We start from the raw sequence: 19,052 nt of genomic DNA on the forward strand, positions 1-19,052 counted from the left end.
ATAATATGGAGCTCTTATCAACGAAGCCAATCTTCAAACACCTGTGTTTCAGGTGCTCTCTTTCAACGCAAAGGCTGAAAGTGCATATAACTCCTCCATCAGGTTTGGTATATATATGCTTCTACAACTAACCTGTTATACCAACTAGAATTATACCATTGTGGATTTATATATGAGGACTGAGAATATACAATTATGCAAAACTGAATCTTCCAAATCCAACAATAGGCATGCATAAATAAAATAAACATGTGAATTACATTTGGATATAACAGCTAAATGCATATTTCAGAAGTTCCCCAACATTTATCATTGAAGTTACATATACATAATACAATAACTACAAATTGCCATATCCGTACAAGATATAAAATCATAATATAATAATAGCTGAACTCCCTATCCACCCTAGTCACACAAACAATACATGCAAGAAACTGCTAATAGCTGTAGTCCTCCAGCAGCGGCACGGAATACACCAGATCATTTTACTGATCATTTTTTGGAATTCTGATTTGCAGCAATCCATCACTGCAAAACACACCAAGTATTTAGGCTGAAAGTTATTTTCGTCCATGCATGAAGGAAGCATGCTTTGTCTAGTCTATACAAATATGTGAAGCAAACTTTGCAATTATTACAAAAACAACAAAGATACCAGTTCTTTTTAATACCAAATAAGTTAATTTAGAATGTTTTAATGAATTTTAAATCAAATTAATAGTCTGTCTACAATGCAAGAATATCCAATTATTAATATATAGCAATGGAGAGCATAGAAATTCTAGGGTTCCCATAGCATTTAAAGAAGGAAAAATGATGGTAAATGAAAATTTCTTAAGAGCGTCTGCTAGGCTTTGATAAGTACAAGGTGGAGCAATTTGGTTCCATCCTGTGATGGACATTCCCTAGGTCAACCTACAAAATATGCAAGTAAAAAACTGTGATGAAGGGAATAAAATAGTTAAATGAGGGAATTATTTCAAATGTTGAAACCAGGCTGGCAGACAAGCTTATAATGACCACATTGCAGTACATGTTTTTTAGTTCGTTACATGCCATTTTTGCATGCTTGCTGCTAGTTATTACTGGCAATCAGTCCTTATTCTCATGTAGCAAACCTAGTCGGTGCTAACGGCTAAGTCATCCAGCTCTGCAATATGCATCAGTCCTCTTATCATAATTATTGTGTCTCAAAATGCTACTTTGGGCATGCATCACAACACTTACAATATGAGGACTAACTTTATAGACCAAGAACTTGTCATTGCAACTACAACCACATCCAATTTGGGCTTACACTCACGAAAGTGAGTGAAGTGTTTCCCCCTTCATCAATAGCTATATCAGATCCATCCACCATGCCCAAAACACACCCTCACTATTGTACCTTCACCACAAGCAATGATAATACTGTCCAGCACAAATAAAAATATATGCATACAATACAACAGCAATAATGAACTGCCATTATTTGATCAACAACATAATAGTAATACAGTTCTCATCCCATGTATTTGACCCTTGCCAATCAACAGAGATGCTCACCCTCGGGTTCTGTGACCAATTGAGACACTGGCTAGAACCTAGCGTTGCTGATGTATCAAGAAAGAAATAAAAAACATAGGAACCCTGTGAAGCTGGTCCTAAAAGAAAATTTCATATATATATATATCCAATGGGAAATTTAATTACTATAGACGGTAATGAGCCCAGTTGAAATACTTGGTTTAAACCTAAGTTGCCGGATTCACTCCAAAATACTCAAATTTGACATTTGATTCCCTGAAATTCGTATTCGGTTTGAAGTCTTATCAAATTCGTCTGTTGCCTGTGAAATTCCCTGCGGACTCGATATTTTGAACCCTGGTTGATTTTGGGGGAATTTGTAGCGAATCTGTTAAATGTCAGAGGAGCCCGGGCAGAATTTCAACGAATTTATAGCGAATTTGGCAAATGACATTATTTTGTTGACTTTTCAATGTTGGAGTGAAGCACTTTTTGAGCAGCGACAAACCTAAAATGATCCCGTTTTGGCCTTTAATGCAGTGAAATACCTAAAACGAGTAATATCAAGCAAATCAAGTAAACCTAAAACAGGTATGATCTCCAGCAGCCTACAATGTATCTCTTCCTAAACCCAGAATGACCTAAGCTCTAATTCCATGAAGCACTTTTCGAAAAGCTGAGGCTCCTAAATATTCTATAGGACCAATTACAAAGTTTCAGAGACATTTCAAGTTTATCCATAGAGCAAAATCTGCCAACAGAATATAGCAGTAAGAAATTCCAAATTAAAAGACACTATTTGATTTACAATTTTTACGTTCATCCAACCAATATACCATATCTTATTCTCTTTTTAGCTTTTCCTGGCGTTTCTGGCCATTATCTTACTGAATTACCAGATTTGCTTGATATTATCACTACTAAAATGATATTTAGTTAAATTGCTTTAATATTGGCATAGTGGTATATGAACTTCTGCAGCATATGTTTATATATATATATATATATATATATATTTAAAAAACCTTGTAAAGACAAAACCAAAACGAACTCGAACCCAGCCCAAATTTTTTTTGAATGAATTTCAAACCCAAATGTCGAACCCGCATCCGAACCAGCAACTTTGGTTTAAACCATTCCATTGTGATAAATCTAGAAAAGAGACCTAAAATATCAGAACCTATCAGACATGGAAAATTTAGTTAGAAAAGAAAAGTGAAGTGCCAAGTTGAACCATTGCCTTTAGTTCTTTCCATTATGGCAGGTCCACTATAAAGACCCGGAACACTGGAATCAAATCGAACTAAGTTGATCCAAAAAGACAATGCAAGAATCAAACACAAAATCTCCCTTTTGAAGAGGTGCCTTGATATGCTTTTGAAGACGTTCCTGTTCACCAGATGACAACATACATATAGGTAGACCTAAACTGTATTTTTGTAAAACAGTTACTTATCAAGAAAACACACTTCAGGTGAATAGAAGTTAAAACATGACTTTTTAAAAACTAAAATGATTCCCGGCAATTTCTGTCACTATGACAAGGTAAGACATTAACTTTCAAGTGTGCTATTAGTTCAGAAAAGTAATGCCATGCTCCAAGTTTTGTATCACCCATGGCCAAACTACAAAACATAAATTTCTCAACTATTGAGGTCTTATTTTCTCCTTGCCCATTATTATTCAGTGCTTAACTGGAGGCTAGATCCATCATTGTTATTATAAATTGTATCTCTCATTCAAATCTTGTCTTTTATTTATGCCAGGAAATTGAAGTGTAAATGCTACTATAGCAGTACATAAATTTTGGTGCAAGATCAATGGCCTTGGAGTTCAAGAGTCCCGAACCAAAGAAACTGAGAAGCAAGAATATGATTTTTTTCTTTTTTTTTTAGACTTACGTGTTCATGAATGTTAGAACTCTCTAGTGTTGTACATAAAGTTATAAACTTTCAGACTTACGTGTATATGTGTTGCTGGCTATGTCCTTGATCATTTTCTTGGCAAAAGTTTGTAATCCAACTATAATTGTTATTAAAAGACTTTTACAGTTGAAGGTTGTGTTTCACCAAGCAAATTGATAGACATACTTAAGAGCCCTGTTCTCTACAATGCACGCATAAGCTGTAACAAACATATTTCTCAATATGTGAGTCTTCCATGACTTATCTTAGGTGTACTAGTAGGAGGGCATAGGCTACTATGAACCTCAGTTTTCTACACTCTAGCTGGTATTTTGATATATGTTTTCAACTTTTGATTCCATGGATTTCATATATTGTAGACATTTGACAGTGACACTATGTTTTACTTTATATTATGTTATTCAGTTTTTTTCCTTCAGAAATTCACTGTTATACTTATATGATCTATGCAAAATTGTGTATGAGTGTTAAGTAGCTTTTATTTATCTCAATTATTGTGTATTTGATGTTAATTGACTAAATGATGCATGAAAAAAAAATTAAATCCTTAAAAATCTTTGAATCTCATGGGTTTTTCGATTTTCCGAGTCCTTGCCGAGTCCTGTTGCCGAGTCCGAGTTGGATTTTGACTTGGGTCAAAGGCGAGTCCGAGTCCCCTAACTATGCTTTAAACTTTAAAGTGACAAAAAAATTTGTCCCAGCTAACAGCTATGTCCATTACACACTGGTTGATTTTTCCCTTTTCCATGCACATGGATATTACCCTATCTGGGCACTATTTGTTGGCAGCTTCTTGGTGACAATTATCTGTAGAAGCCAGGAGGATCTTCCAATTCAGTTGGCGACAATTTTATAGATAAGGCAACTTGCCAAGGTATACATTCATTTTATCTGGTCACAAGACAATAATCTTTACCAAGTGGCAGTTACCATTTGTTGGCCAGTGGTTATCCTGCCATAGAGATGCAGCCATTTAGTAAACACATGCAGTGTTTGGCTTCTCAGATAGATGGCAGCAACTGTCCCTTTTCCTGAGACTTATCTTTCAGCTAAACAAATCTTCCATTTGGTGTAAAGACCTTTCATTTGGAGCAAGAACCTTTCATTGTGGCAGGAGTGTTTCATTGATAGAGGCAAATAAGGCAAGGCCGGAAGCAGTAAGGAGAAACAATGAGGTTGTTGAGCCAAGTTGAGTGGCTGACAACAGAGAATTACTCTCTCATCTATCAGGCTGGAGAAACCCATTTAATCTGATGCATGGTACTGCGGCAGAGAAATCATAACCAGATGTAGGCAGCTCTAGGAACCATTGGTGGGGGCTGACAAAGCCATTTGTCTGGCAATAACTGTGTAGTTTAATCTCCTACTAGTATGCAAAGGTATGGGAGCTCAATTGTAAAAAAGAAAAGCTTTATAAACTTGTTGCACAATTAAAACCATCTGCACATTGTAGAAATAGTGGCATGAGGAGCCTGGCTTGCTCTTCCCACAGTTTTCTACTGATTAGACGGTTTCTCCAATGTTAAATTGGTTTGGATTTGTATATGTGCTTTAAACAGTTGTTTGTAATTTTCTTACTGTTAGCTTGAGCTAAACATGTTTGCGTTGTTGTAAATTTGTAATTCATCTTGGATTAGTTGTTTGAGTGCTAGCTAATTGAATCAGCATTGATGGTGTGCTGGAGTACAGCATAGCTGTGCCAAATTATGGATCAAGTCATATAGGCACATTCCTTCCATTATGAGGGGAAGGAAATGGTATCAGTTATAGCTTTTAGCAATATTTTCATGGTCTATACAGTATGACCATGGAGAAATACAAGAAATGCAGACTTGCAAAGTTGGAAAGAGACAGATCAGCTCACTGGAAACGAGAACTGTTGATGTTTTGGTAGCTTTAGTAGGATAAACATGTGAGATCAATGAGAAATTAATATAATTACAATGATTCATGTACACACACACACACACAACTATAATTAAGGTTGCCATTATATTGATTATATTGATGAATGGGCATGTCCCATGAAGGGACATGTCTCTTCTCTTGGTTTATTCCTCACACAAATACAAGAGGATGCTGCCATTTGGAAAACACATACCATACACCAGCAGTGCTTAGTACATTTGCAGCGATCCTCTAAGAAAAACAACAAGAACTAAAGGCCGAATGAAAAGAAAGCTTAACTGGAGAGCCATGCACAATTCCTTGTGGGCATTTTGTAAAAGATGCCAGACGAGCTGCAAGCCAAAGATGAAATGTTGATAGAATTGCAGGCCAATCATGAAGCAGTGGCAAGAAAAAGTGAAGTTAAATTCTCCATGACTTTTGCTTTTCTCTAAGAAGGGGAAACAAAAGCTCCAACAATGGGAGAGCAGCTCGAAGTTAAACAAATTTTAAAAGTTTCATAACCATTCAAGTTAGAGCAAGGAAGCACCAAAGAATGGACAGGCAAGAGAAAAGGGCAATGCATTCAGGATGAGTGCGCAAAGGATCTCTAGGGAGAGAAGATATACACAAAGGAACTTCCAAGAAGTTCAAGAAAGATGATATGGGATGTCAAGAAGTGTCCCATAGTGTTTTTTTGGCCATTGAAAAGGCAACATTGTCATGCAATTGGGAAGTACACCTGTGCAAAAAATTTGGTTTGAAAATCACAGTGAACCATGTGTTGGAAGAATTTCAAACAAGAAGAAAAAAATGGCTTCCAAGAGGTAGAGGATAAGCTAACTGAACAGAAGGGACCAGGTTGAAGAAAAAAGGACAATTTGTTTAACAAGAACAAGAAGGAAGGAACTGGAAAAAGCAAGATGTAGAGGTTGCATACTCATCAGGAGCAGCGGAAAGAAGAGTCACTTCTTGAGGCCACAATACCACACTTGAATGGACATTAGGAACAAGTAATTCAAGGAATGCCGGCAAATGTTGGTGTGGATGGTTTCCTTTCAGATACTGTGATGTATTGCTTGAAAATGGTCCAAAAATAATAGATATGGTTCAGGTCAGCCAGAAAGGCAATGAAAGGCCTAATTTTAGGTGTTGCCATTGCATGGTGCAAAGACAAAATGGCACCCTTTTCCTGTAGTCTTAAGGCCATTGAGGACCAAATGCTCCCTGACCAAGGAGACGTGATCTGAAACATTAGCTTGGCTGTTCAGATCTGGAAGATCCTGCAGTTAAGAAATTGTTGGGCCAGGCAGGGTTAGTACTCCAACAGTCACCAATAGCAGTGAAACCAGTATCTATGAGCTTCTATAGTTTGACTTGTTGTAGGCGCTGCAATTGTTCAGTAGGTTGTCACACATATTCAACAAGTTATACATGTGTTCAAAGATGTTGCAAGTGTTCAGTGGTAAGTTTTTAGTGCTTTGCGATGCTAAAAGTGACATGATTCTTATCAACATCTGTTTGAGCATTTTACTAGAGTCACTTATGTGAGACAATAATATTACTTGCAACAGTATTACAAGCTGGCCGATTAAATAAGAAGGTATTAATGTGTGTCAAGAGGATGAAGAATGGTCATGGCACTTGGCAACTGGGTCGTGAGGACACCATGGGGCAACCAGATATCTCCGTGTTGTTAAAAATGTTTACTCAAGTCAGCATGTAACTATATTGTTATCATAGCATGGCAACAGGAAGCGATTTTAGCAGCAGAAAAACAAGCAGCCTAAAGTGTCATACAAAGCAGCAAAGTTTGACAACAATAGGAAAGTTAAAGGAACAGAAATCTTTGTCCAAGCTTGCTGCCATTACTATTATAGGCTAGTTGATTTGTGCCTTTTCAAAACACATCAATCTTACCGTACCTGAGTTTGATTCATGTGCATAATCTTGGCAAAAGTTATCCCCGGCAGCATGAGTGACCTATTCTGTTGTTGGTAACTTTGGAGACCAAACTCCTTGCCTAGGCAGTTGTCCATTTTCCCTGGCCGTGCAGCAATTACAGTCTTGGCAAGCAGATGTTTTCAAGCCTTCAGGCTGCAATTATTTGGGATGCAGAAGAATGGTGTGGTTTCAAATATAGAAGGCAGCAACCATTCATATTCCCAAGGAAGGTGATCTTCCAATCAGGTAAATCTTTCATTTGTAGCAAGATAATTCATTGCTGCGGGAGTGTTGTTCATTCTAATTGACGAACACAAATGAGAAAAGGGCACCAGCAGTAATAAGAGGCACAGGATGTCAAGACAGGTCAAGAAGCAGACAACAGAGGTACTTCTCTGATCTGTGATGTTGAAGAATAATATTCACTATGACTGTTGTACAATGCTGTAAAAGTGATCATAGGAAGATGTAGGCAGCTCTAGGAAACAGTGGCGGCAAATGAGAGAGCCATGTTTTCTAATTAACCATCTGTAGTTTCATTTCTCGGTGGTGTGAAGAGGTTTAAGAGTTCGAATATAAAAAGGTAGAGACTTGTAAGCCCATTGGGAAATTGAACACACCTAATTGAATTAGTGGCATGACGTTGAGCTTACACTTCCTGAAAATTTAGCCACCATTTCAGGTGTCCCTGGGGTTAAACGATGTTTGCAATAGTATATGTGCTTTATCTGGTTGTTTTTCTTTACATACTTTGGGTGCACTCATGATGTTTCCTTGAGCTTATGCGCTGAAATTCATCTTGATGGACTTGTTTTGAGTGCTATTAAGTTGTCTGTATTGTTGGTGTGCCTGAGTATGGCATAGGTGTGATAGATTTTATCATTGCATATGACATACCAATGCCTAGCATATCCATGACAATTACAAGTTAGAGACATAAAATTGACAAAACATATATCTGTTAGTAAAGGTTTAGCTAGCTTGCAAGGGTATCTGTTTCTTCTAAGAAAAATAGACCTAGACATCTATATGTGACAAGTTCCAGCTCAAGTTGGAAGTGTGTAAACAAGATTGCAATTCTACTTATTTTTTGGCAGCCTTAGGTGTTCTCTGAATGTATTTGGGATGGATAAAAAAGCAATAGAAAGGGTATCAGTATCCATAAAACTGGGCCTAGAATAAACAGAACGCCAAAAACTGATATATCTGTCTAGGGTCGTTTAGAGTGGGCTCCCATCAGTTACGTATCTAGATTGACAAACAGGATAGGATCTGCTGCCTCTGTCCCCTTGGAGAGGTGGAATATGAGACCCATTATGTTCATCATTGCCCCGTCTACTATGAGATCAGGGGGAGGTTTTACTGCTTGTTAAGGGAGTGTAGGTCCCTTTATTCATTTTCAGATGCACTGATCAATGGTGCCTTGCATTTTATCTCCAAGAGGCCATGTGGCTTCAAGATCATACCTTGCATATTTTGCTGCTGTTGAGACAGACTCCTGACCAGCTCATCATCTCCTTCTTCACTCCTGTGCCTCTTGCCAGGGGGACGAAGTGGTTGCTCAGCCCTCCTTCAGGTCACACCAGATCTGTGAGGCCTTGCAGAGAGCACACTCGGCAGCATTACCCTAACTCCAATGGCTTCTTGAGACAATCCAGGGCACTCCCTTGCCCCGGACTGTATCCTTCGGTTCTAGACTACTTCTCACTTGTGAATAGTATTTAGGCTTTCCTTGTTTCCTTTTTCTTTTGCTTTCTCACTTGTTCTTTTCGCAGCTACCATTTGGTGCTCCTGCTGTTTACTGTAGCCTTGTTGTACTTTTCCCAGTACCTTGACCTTCATGGTCTGTTGTTGGACATTAATAAATGTATCTTATTGTTCTTTTTCACTTTTTTCTCTCAATCCCATGATTCCACTGCTATTGTGATAACTTAATAATCATGAAACTGTGAAGGGGAAATAACTTGGAAATTGCAGCATTGATGGATATTATAAAGTTTCTTTTACATGCCATTGTAGGATCAAGAGATGGTGATGACCACCTCCAACCCCTCTCCGGCATCAATGTCAATGCTGCATCAGATAATAAAGAGATGAAAGTCAAAAGACTAAATCCACAAGAACAACAATTCTACAAAGATGAATCCCCTGGGTTTTTTTTCTAAGGATCTAAGCTAAAAGGCCAAATTCAACCTGAGTGAAATTAAGCTCCTAGCTTTTATCACAAGAAGGGACATGTAATCACTTGAGACCTTTCAAAACCTGCATGGAATTTTAATCATCTTTTTAGCCTTCATTTACTGATCTGCCCATTACTGTAATAACTGTGTGAAGGCTGTGACTACTTTCTAATTTTTAGAAAAGAATGCTTCAAGCTTCAATAATGTATCTACTTTATGCTTTTGTCAGCTAAGTTGTCAAATTGGTAATGGGCACAGGTACAAGTATGTGGGTACAAAACACTGGTATGGCAGAAACGTTTTTGGTACTTTCATACAAATATATATTTATGTACCTATCTATCTATCTATCTATCTATCTTAGAATTTAGAATATCATATACCTATACATATGCTAAAGAAAACCATCACATATTTCAAATTTTGAAACATATCATTCTAAATTAAATTCAGGTTTCCATATCAGAAAGATCACACCAGAATCCAATGATAGATAAGCTCAGAGTTTGCTAATCAGCAGTCCAGGTCTTTAAAAACATCTAAAAGATCAAACTAGAATCACAAAACATCTTGGGATTTAATAACACAATCACAGATGTGTACCCCACAGGAGACTCATTTCAGAATCAGATACCAGTTGATTTCATACCGGAAATGCCCAGAAAAGTCCCACAATTCAGCAACTTAGCATTTCTGTAGCTACTAGAAGTAAAATCAGTTTTCAATTCAATTTTTTCTTTCACCTATTTGTTGTTCTTTAAAAGATTAGTACACATTAAACATCTTCAGTACAGATACACAAAGGGAATCCCATAAGCAAAATGGCAATATCACTTTGGCACATTAATAGATAAAGTTAATTAATGTTATTGAAAAATCGGACATGTTTAATACAGCACAAGGTTCTCTCCACGTGTTGAACATTTAAAATAAATGCAGATCCAAAATTCATTTAATACTACTACAAAATGAAAAAGTTGATATTACTGACGGACTATTCCCCAACACATCAGTGTCAGGCCATGCTCTATCTCTGTGGAAAACATTGGGAGTTCAGTATGGCACTGGCAGAAACAATCAAAAGTAATCACACTTAGCTCTGTCATTCCTAGATTAAAGAAGCCTTAAGCACTTCCTTCATATGTTCATGTAGCATTTAACAGTATCACCAACTAATGTTTAAGCATTCGTGAATATCAATAAATTATTTCTCTTGATGTCAGTAATGTACCATTTGACAGTCTCATCGACTAATCTCTGAGCATTTGTGTATATTACAAAGTATTCCTCTTTCTTAACTGAAAAATATGTTCTTTCATTTACTGTTTTGAATTTACCTTATTGTTTGTTTCCTTGAAAGAAACTCTTGAATACCAGTGACTGGGTCACAGTTTCGCTAGAATTTCACTGCTTACCATGTTAAATTATATCCATCCAAGATTATCGATATCACAAACAGAAATCAGAGAAAGAACACTTACACAAACTCAGCAGATACAGCATCCCTGTTGCTGTTAGTAGGAAATTTCCAAGCAACACAGTAGGGACCCTCTGAAAGCTCCCGTTTATGATACACAGCATGTCTGTTGTTTCCATCCCTCCACCATTCAGTAGATCGCTTTCCAGTTACAATGAGCCTTAGACACACATTAAATATATTCCTCAGACAATATACACAGAGCCACAGAAACATTTTGACCACTAGTTCCCTAAAAACTACAAAAAGAGGGAGACAACAGCATTCTACCTTGTATCATCCACCTCCACACGGATGCCAGAAGCAGTAACGCCAGGCAACTCAACTGTCACAACATAAGTAGAGCCAGACTCAACAACATCCATTCGTGGAGACCATTCTAAAGTTGAGTAAAATACCACATGAGAAAGGCCAATACTATAAGCCAAATGCTTCTAATAGAGAACTGTGCATCTAAATGCTCTCACTTCTTTATTAAAACTTTGTGCTTGATGACATAAATATATAAGAAATTACATATTAAATTTAGAATGATATTCTCAAGCAAAGGAGTTGCATTTATGTGAATATGTGGACGTACTGATTGCTATTGTAGAATGCTTACTGAATTCAAAATTGTTTATACAGATGCAACTAAATACTTCTAGCAGCATATTGCTATTGTAGCATGCTTACTGAATTACAAGTTGTTTATACAAAGGTAACTTAATGCTTCTAGCAATATTGCAGAGGTTATTATATTAAAACCACTCTCCTCAGAGCAGACAACATACCATTGAGATTATTTGGAACTTGTGCAGTCAAATGGCTTTCTGCTGAAGTAGTTTTCCCACTTTTTGTACATCTGGAAGCGGGTTTGGCAAACATAGGTGATTGGTCAGCCAGCCGCTGTTGTGAGACTTCATGGGATGCAGATGAGCCTTGCCAGAATTCAACTGGTTTACTGAACATGGGACCTTGACTTGATTTGGAGGCAAAGATTTTCTTGTCAGGAGAGGATGAAAGCTCTATATTGCATTCTAAAGGTGAATTCAACTGAGATTTTCCTCTTACATCATGATCTGGAAACTGAAATGCAAACCCATTCGCATTATAGATGACAAATACAACATCTAACGCATCATTTATCTAGTTGCCATTTCCAGTATGAAACTGAAAGTCAACTCTCTAAGCAGAAGCTTGTAAATATCATACCTGCTCAGTTGTGACTTGTCGCATAAAGAACCCTTGGGATGCAGTACCTTGACGTGCAAATAAAACCATATTATCATACCGCTTGATCACGGAGTTCATTGTGCCATTACAGCTCTGAGATGCAATCATGAACTCTGGTAAGATTACGCTTGCAGTTTCAATCATTACAAATAAAAAATGCTACAATGTCTCCAGCCTGGGATGCTTTTCCAAACCCATAAACATCAAAATCCATTGAATAACCCATAGAAAATTACATAATCCAACATTCTCCAGGGCAAAGCATTTCCATGACTTTGATTTTCATTTAAAAGGCCATAACAATTTCAATTGTAAAGCAGGCATCTACCAATCCACAATTGGCAGCACTCAAGCAGGGTTAAGCAAATAAACTTTAAACTACTTTCCACTTGCAACAATCATAAATGACATTATTGTACTAGAAAACAAAATATAGCAATGTATGTCAATATTTGCTCCACATAAAGGAATTTGATTGAATAATTCCATTTGGCTGACAGGCTAAAACAATGATTCCCTCTAATCTGGTATAATGGTTGCATGCTACAAATAAATCCATCATTCACATGATCTCGTTTGTAACATCCTCTAAAGCTAGAGATAACTGATATACAATACAGACACCTGCAGAAAATGTTTAACTGCTAGGAGAATAAGCAAAAAGAAAGAATATGGGGTTGTGTAAAAAAAATTGAGGTTGCATGTTGGTGTGTGAGTATACAAATGTCATAATCTTAAGGCTTTGAAAATAAATCTGATCTCGATCAAAGCCTTCCCATTCCAATGCATCTTGAATAATTCAAAAATTTAGAACATAGTCCCCACTGCTCATTCATTGAGTGTATCCTACCACTTGGAGCGTGATGAACTGAGCAACAAACACACATAAAAGAGTCATAATAAGAGAAGGATATATAAAATTCCAACTCTAATTCTTCATGCACCTTTTTGGAGTCATATCATGTTTGCCACACAAGGAAATTGAAATAGAAGTTAGAAAAATATTTATTGTAATAACTTAATCAACTTTTAAGCCATAATGTGTCTTTTTCTTATTAACAAGCTATCAAACACCTTATGGAATTAGTGAATATGTTTGGTGTTGCATATTTACATGAATTATATGCTCAGATACTGGATGCATTCTAGGGCCCTCCACTCCGATGTGGATGAACACAGTGGTGCGCTAGCATGCAGAGGAGCTGAAAAATTAAATATATTTTTTAATATTTATTTTCAAAAATAAAATTTAGTGTTTTTATTTTGTTTTTTATGTTTATTTAGTAATTATATTTCTGAACCATCATATTTCTTTAATTTTGTGTGTGTATATATATCATAGTAATGAGAATCATGGCGATTCATGCGATTCGGCAATTCGATTCAAACCAAACGATTTTTTGTGAATCGGTGAATTGAATCAGCGATAAAGGGTTTATGAAACAAGTTACTCACTACATTTCATGAATTTTTTTAATTTACTAAGTTGTGGCCAATTCAATTCTGATTCATGACCGATTCGCGATTCGATTCAGCCTTGCCGATTCCGATTCTTATTACTTTGATATATATTATTATATATACACACACACATACCCAAACACAAAAAATAAATAAAAAATCCACACATCCACTTACTGGGTTCTCGTACCCATATCCCAAACCAGCAACTTTGATTATGTGTAATCATTATTAAAACATGTTTTTATAAGAGAACAATCATACAAGATAAAGTATACTTGTGACTTTTCCATATGTTGGGTATTCTATGATCTAAAAGTATCCACGTATGTATTAATCTTCCTCCCCAAGGAGACATCCCCCAAGAAATTCCGACTGTCCACATGACAAGAATGTTTTCAAGTATTCAGTGAGGGCTAAAAACATCCTGTATTAAAAACAAATGTCTAAATGTTTTGACAAACTTCAAGGATGTTGAGAACAGCAGGGAACAGGCCATCTGTCACCTAACAGCAGGAGGCAGGTCATCTTTCCCTTGCCATCCACATCCCCTGATCATCTTGGGAATTATCAATGGTCACCTACAGCCCGGCCAGCAAAAAGTTGTGATGCAAGAGCATCCAAGGTACAATAGAAATCTTGCATCAACCAAAAATATAAAACCTACTTTGGTTTACAACAGCTATTCCAAGACAATTTCTATTTTTAGTAAGTTTTCGTATGAATCTGTCAAACTCAAAATTTTCCCTAAAGTTTCAATATGTAAACTGCAAATTGAGGGTGAGTTGTGAGCAAGATTAGATCTAGAGTGGTAGATATTAATAATTTAAGTTTATACCCAAAGTGTGGCCAAAAACTTTGTGGCTTATAGAGCACTCTGAGTACTTGAGTTTATAAAAATGGACTCGATCGGGTGTCTGGATCAGTTATAGCTCCACAAAGTTGTACTATTACTGGGAAAAATTATTTGGGTGGGAAAAGAACAACTCAATTCATATGGCAGCCAAATTAGAGTTAAGTTCTATGACATGTGGATAAATCATACTCATTTGTCATAAATGGAAAGAAGCTCTTTCAGCATGTGAAGATTGGTGAAATTGCCGCTTTCAGCACAGAGTTAAATTTTATTGTTTCTGGTGGCCATTATCGTCATTGCAGACTTGGGGGTCTGATTTCCTGCATATATTGCGGCCGGAGAAACACATAACAGCAGAGTTCACCTTTGGCAAAAGCTTTCAGCATGCAGCCAGGCCCCTTTGCAACCCTCAGCCTTCAGTCTTTGGCTTGTAGCTAGGTCCTTCACATGACTATACCAGGATCAAATCTGAGGCACTATTGTGGTACCCATGATGACAATTCGTCACTGGTCGAATACCACTAGAACTCACTTCACATTCCAACACTTAACACCTGAACATGGTCATCATCTTGGAACGCCTAGTCAAATGTTATATGACTCTGTCAATGGATCTGTGACCAACAACAATAGATGGCTCCATTATTTTTTAAGGTATAGATAACCATTCCGATAGCAGCTTGGACCCTCCTAAGCAGTCTTGTAGACATGTTACGATAAAATCTATGTGAGGCATGACAGTCTTGACTCCAACTTGGGCATTGTGATCACAGCAGTTAATGCTTTCTTTACTCCTGCTCATTTGGCACTTCCTAATTAACTTAATCAAGCTGGTTAATAAAAAATATATACACATTGTTCCTGTATATAATAGCTTATCATCTTCAAGAGAACTGATTCATATCTTAATGTGTTATGTTTAATATCTTTCACAAGAAGATGTTGTTTGGAGAGTTAATCTTGATTGTGTGTTCCTTTAGCTTTAATTGCAGTTGCTGCTTCTGAATTAGGTTGTGCAGCATTAGGTTGTGCGGCATCACAGGGGTAAACCGTGTCAGTTAGAATTAAATTTCAGAACTTATAATTTACCTAAAGATGTTGCTAGCTGACCAAAAATTTGCTCCTCAACATGGCTATACATATGGGAACTTCACTTCTCATTATGATCATCACCTTGCAATATTGTCCAAATCATGTGATCTTGACATTATGAATCTAAAACCTGTGGGAAATAATGATTCTATGCCTTCTTTGTGAATACATAATCATCCTGATACAAGTTCAGATCCTCCTGTGCAATCTTCTAGACATGTTACAAGAAAAACATAAAGCTATGCGATGAATGAAGGTATTGATTCCAACTTAAGACTGTGAATGCAGTAGTCAATTGTGTTCTTGATCCTCCTGCTAATTTAGCACCTCTTAGTAAACTTTATCAAAAACACAAAATTGATAGTCATGACAACCTGCCATGTGGTAGAGAAAAACCTTCAAAGAACTGTGCATATTTAGGACTATAAGGATTGCATCAGTCCTGACTCCTGAAGTGACAACAATCCTATCACAGACTTTCAGGTAACTCTCCCCCAAGAACTTATAAATTAGATTTCTGTGACATTGCTCGAGATCCTTGCAGTGCTTCCTCCAATAGCTGTTGTTGTAATATGTAAGTTTAATTACTCATTAACTACTTTGTACACAATCAGAGTTCACAATATGCTATAGGTTCTGTGGTTGCAGCTTTCAATGTCAAGTAGGATTATGAAGAGAAAATTGTACAAGAGTTTATTTTCCAACATACACTTAAAGATTTACAAGATGATAACTAGTTTAATTACTAAGCCTTGATGTTTTTTAATTAGGTTTGGATTGTACGAGAATGGTATGTTCTTAGGCAGGAAGCTTTACTGTTTTAATTAATTTCAAAAGCTTATTCTAGAACTGTTACTTAGACAGAGACTCTTTGGCGTCCTCAGTTGTGAGCTTCTTAGTTTTCAAATATTTTATGTTACTACATAAAACAATATAGAAATATTATCCACAATTTCACATCTGACCATATGCACCTTAATCCTGCATGCATATGTGATCGCTGATATTAAATAAATTAGAACCTTTAATAAATAACACAGTGACATAATAGAAACTTTGCTAAGCTCCTTGAATATTGTAATTCCTTGTAAAAGGCTTATAGAGAAGAATTTATAGTATTACAATTCTTCCCATAAACTGCAGCGTTCATCCATTTCCTGCCCCAGCCTCACAATGTACATATATCTAGCCCAACGGACAGACATGTCCATTTGTAGTCCATCAAACACCTAATTGCTAAAAATTCTGCCAGGTTGATTTTTATCTCCCACTTTTATTTCCAATTCTTTCATTCCTAGCTTGCTAATTACTTAATTCGCTGAGAAATTCCAATCATTTATTATTTCTTAAAATGAAATACAAGATTTGTGCGTCTCAATTTCCCAGTCCTGGAACTATCTGAGCTCCTTTTCTGTGCTTAACATCCTAACTTTGTACATCCCCATTCATATTCTGAAGTTAATCATTCAAGCGATGATGAATTACTTAGCTTGCACTTCACTCTCTAGCTAGAAAAGAAACAATTACTCCCTTCGTACACATCGGCATTGAAGTTAACATCAACTTATTCATCTGCTCTTAAGTTACAGCTCTCCGGCCATCCAGTTTACACTTTGTAAATCTCCTACTCAACTTTTTAATACTATTTTCATAAGCAGGAGAAGACAACTGAAATTATTCCTGTACATAGTCCCATTTAGATCTTTTCTTTCGATCGAGTCATCTCCATCAAGACCTTGATAGCACTAATTAGAGTCTAGACCCTTAACAGTTATTTTCTTGAAGCAAATTATGTTTCAGACTGAAATGCTGTAAAACACAGACAAGATTTCTACTCATGACTGCCACTTTGGGTTCATAAACAGCGAGTTTGTCACCCCCTTTAGGTTGAAGTTTTAGGAGTAGCCTACCGCCCCGTTTTGCCGTGACAGCTTGAACCTCTGCAACACGTGCATTTTACAATTTTCTTACTGGGAGAAAAACTCCATGAACGTCAAGAACAACAGTTGGAGATCGAGCAATGAAGACCATGTGGACAGAACATTTAGAATAAATGCAGAACGATCCTTTGCCAAAAGAGAAGGAAGACAGCCATAGAAAATGAAACTGCCCCAACGGATGGTCGCAAGCGTTTGCTTGATACCCATAGCAAAATTAAAACAACTGCAGACAAACACAACCAAATAGCCGGGTATGGCTTTCCCCAATTTCTAACAGACGTGCCAGATTCAAGTCCTTGGAGACTTTGAAGACGTGGCATTGATCTAGGGTGGCATCAAAGCCCAAAGGTATTTGACCAAAAAGGTGTATGAACTCCATAAATGAAAAATAGATAAATAATTTCAAATTGCGCAACTCAAATAAAGAAATCACACCGTAGCAAATGAGGGGCATATTTAAAGGGCTGGAAACTTCTTTATAAACAACTCAGAAAACACCAACTAAAAGTAAGGGACATCTTTAAAAGGCTGGAATCTTCTAACTAGACAATTCAGCATAGTAAAATAACACAACAAATAGTGACCCCTAAATTCTCTGGAGGCAAAACTCAAACCCTTGGAGATGCAACACAATATTTCCTCCCAGCGATAAAACATTTGCCTGAACAAATTTAAAGAGGAATCATTGCGCTGTAGCGGTGAATAAGATAAAACATACCGAAGGAAACACACCATCGCCTCCGGCTTCTGAATTAGCTACAAGATGGCATGCAATCTGGTGAATTCTCCTGCTAGCTGCTTCACTTGCCATCGCTGCAAACGAATCTCAGCAACGCTTACACTCGGCCTAAGATCAATAGTCACTTATTGATAACAAACCAACGTAGCGGAGAAGGCCACCACTCATTATAATAAGGAGAAAAATCGGTACAGGGGATGATATTTTCCACCTGATTTGATTTTAAGACTAAAATATCTTCGGTCTTTGAATTTGACGGGTCTCAGTATGAGGTCTTAATTTTAATGATTATTTAACAGTTTAGTTTAAAATAGTTCAAGGAATAATATCTACTGGTTTGTGTTCCACGACACAATACGAACCGAAATTATCTTCAGTAGGTATGGTTGATTATTTTTTCATTTTTTCGATATTCTCTTATTGGGAGGATAAGGATTTTTTTATTTCAAACTGTTGAGAGGATAAATATTATTGATATGAATTATTGTTGTTCTTATGTGCAACAATCCAAATGGAGTAGAGTTTATAGGAAAGATATTAGCATCACATTAATAGCTAATTATGAATATCAAAATTATCAAAACTTAGTCATTAGTAGTAACATCAAAAAGAAAGTATTACTTTTGGAACTTGTGTGAACTCATCTAAGGTCATTAGCATTAATAGTATTTAAGCTATTAAAAGTTCCAAGACCATAAACAACAATAAAGCTCATAGAACTTAAAATAAGGTCAATTATGGGCATAACCAACAAAAGCATTAAAAAACTAAAGGAATTCATTCCTAGCAAACTTTTATGAATTTACAAACAACTTGATAAAGGACAT

The 19,052-nt window shown here is 36.7% G+C and overlaps 1 protein-coding gene across 2 annotated transcripts; it reads right to left on the reverse strand.

Moving 5' to 3' along the window:
• Nucleotides 1-208: 208 nt before the first annotated feature.
• ACD32.1 (alpha-crystallin domain 32.1) lies at nt 209-18,371 on the reverse strand. Of its 2 annotated transcripts, none has more exons than XM_089819236.1 (6): nt 18,205-18,371; nt 12,117-12,230; nt 11,696-11,990; nt 11,193-11,247; nt 10,927-11,082; nt 209-531 (listed from the first exon to the last, which is right to left on the reverse strand). In XM_089819236.1, the coding sequence occupies exons 1-6, from the start codon at nt 18,295-18,297 to the stop codon at nt 489-491; spliced, it is 756 nt and encodes a 251-aa protein (XP_089675362.1). In that variant the 5' UTR covers nt 18,298-18,371; the 3' UTR covers nt 209-488. The 2 variants fall into 2 exon arrangements, with proteins under 2 accessions (XP_089675362.1, XP_089675361.1); XM_089819235.1 differs by having other exon boundaries at nt 11,193-11,301.
• Nucleotides 18,372-19,052: the final 681 nt, after the last annotated feature.

Source organism: Cupressus sempervirens, chromosome 3 (assembly GCF_028749045.1).
Source record: "Cupressus sempervirens isolate cs-2001-9-10 chromosome 3, ASM2874904v1, whole genome shotgun sequence".
Lineage (NCBI taxonomy): Eukaryota > Viridiplantae > Streptophyta > Pinopsida > Cupressales > Cupressaceae > Cupressus > Cupressus sempervirens.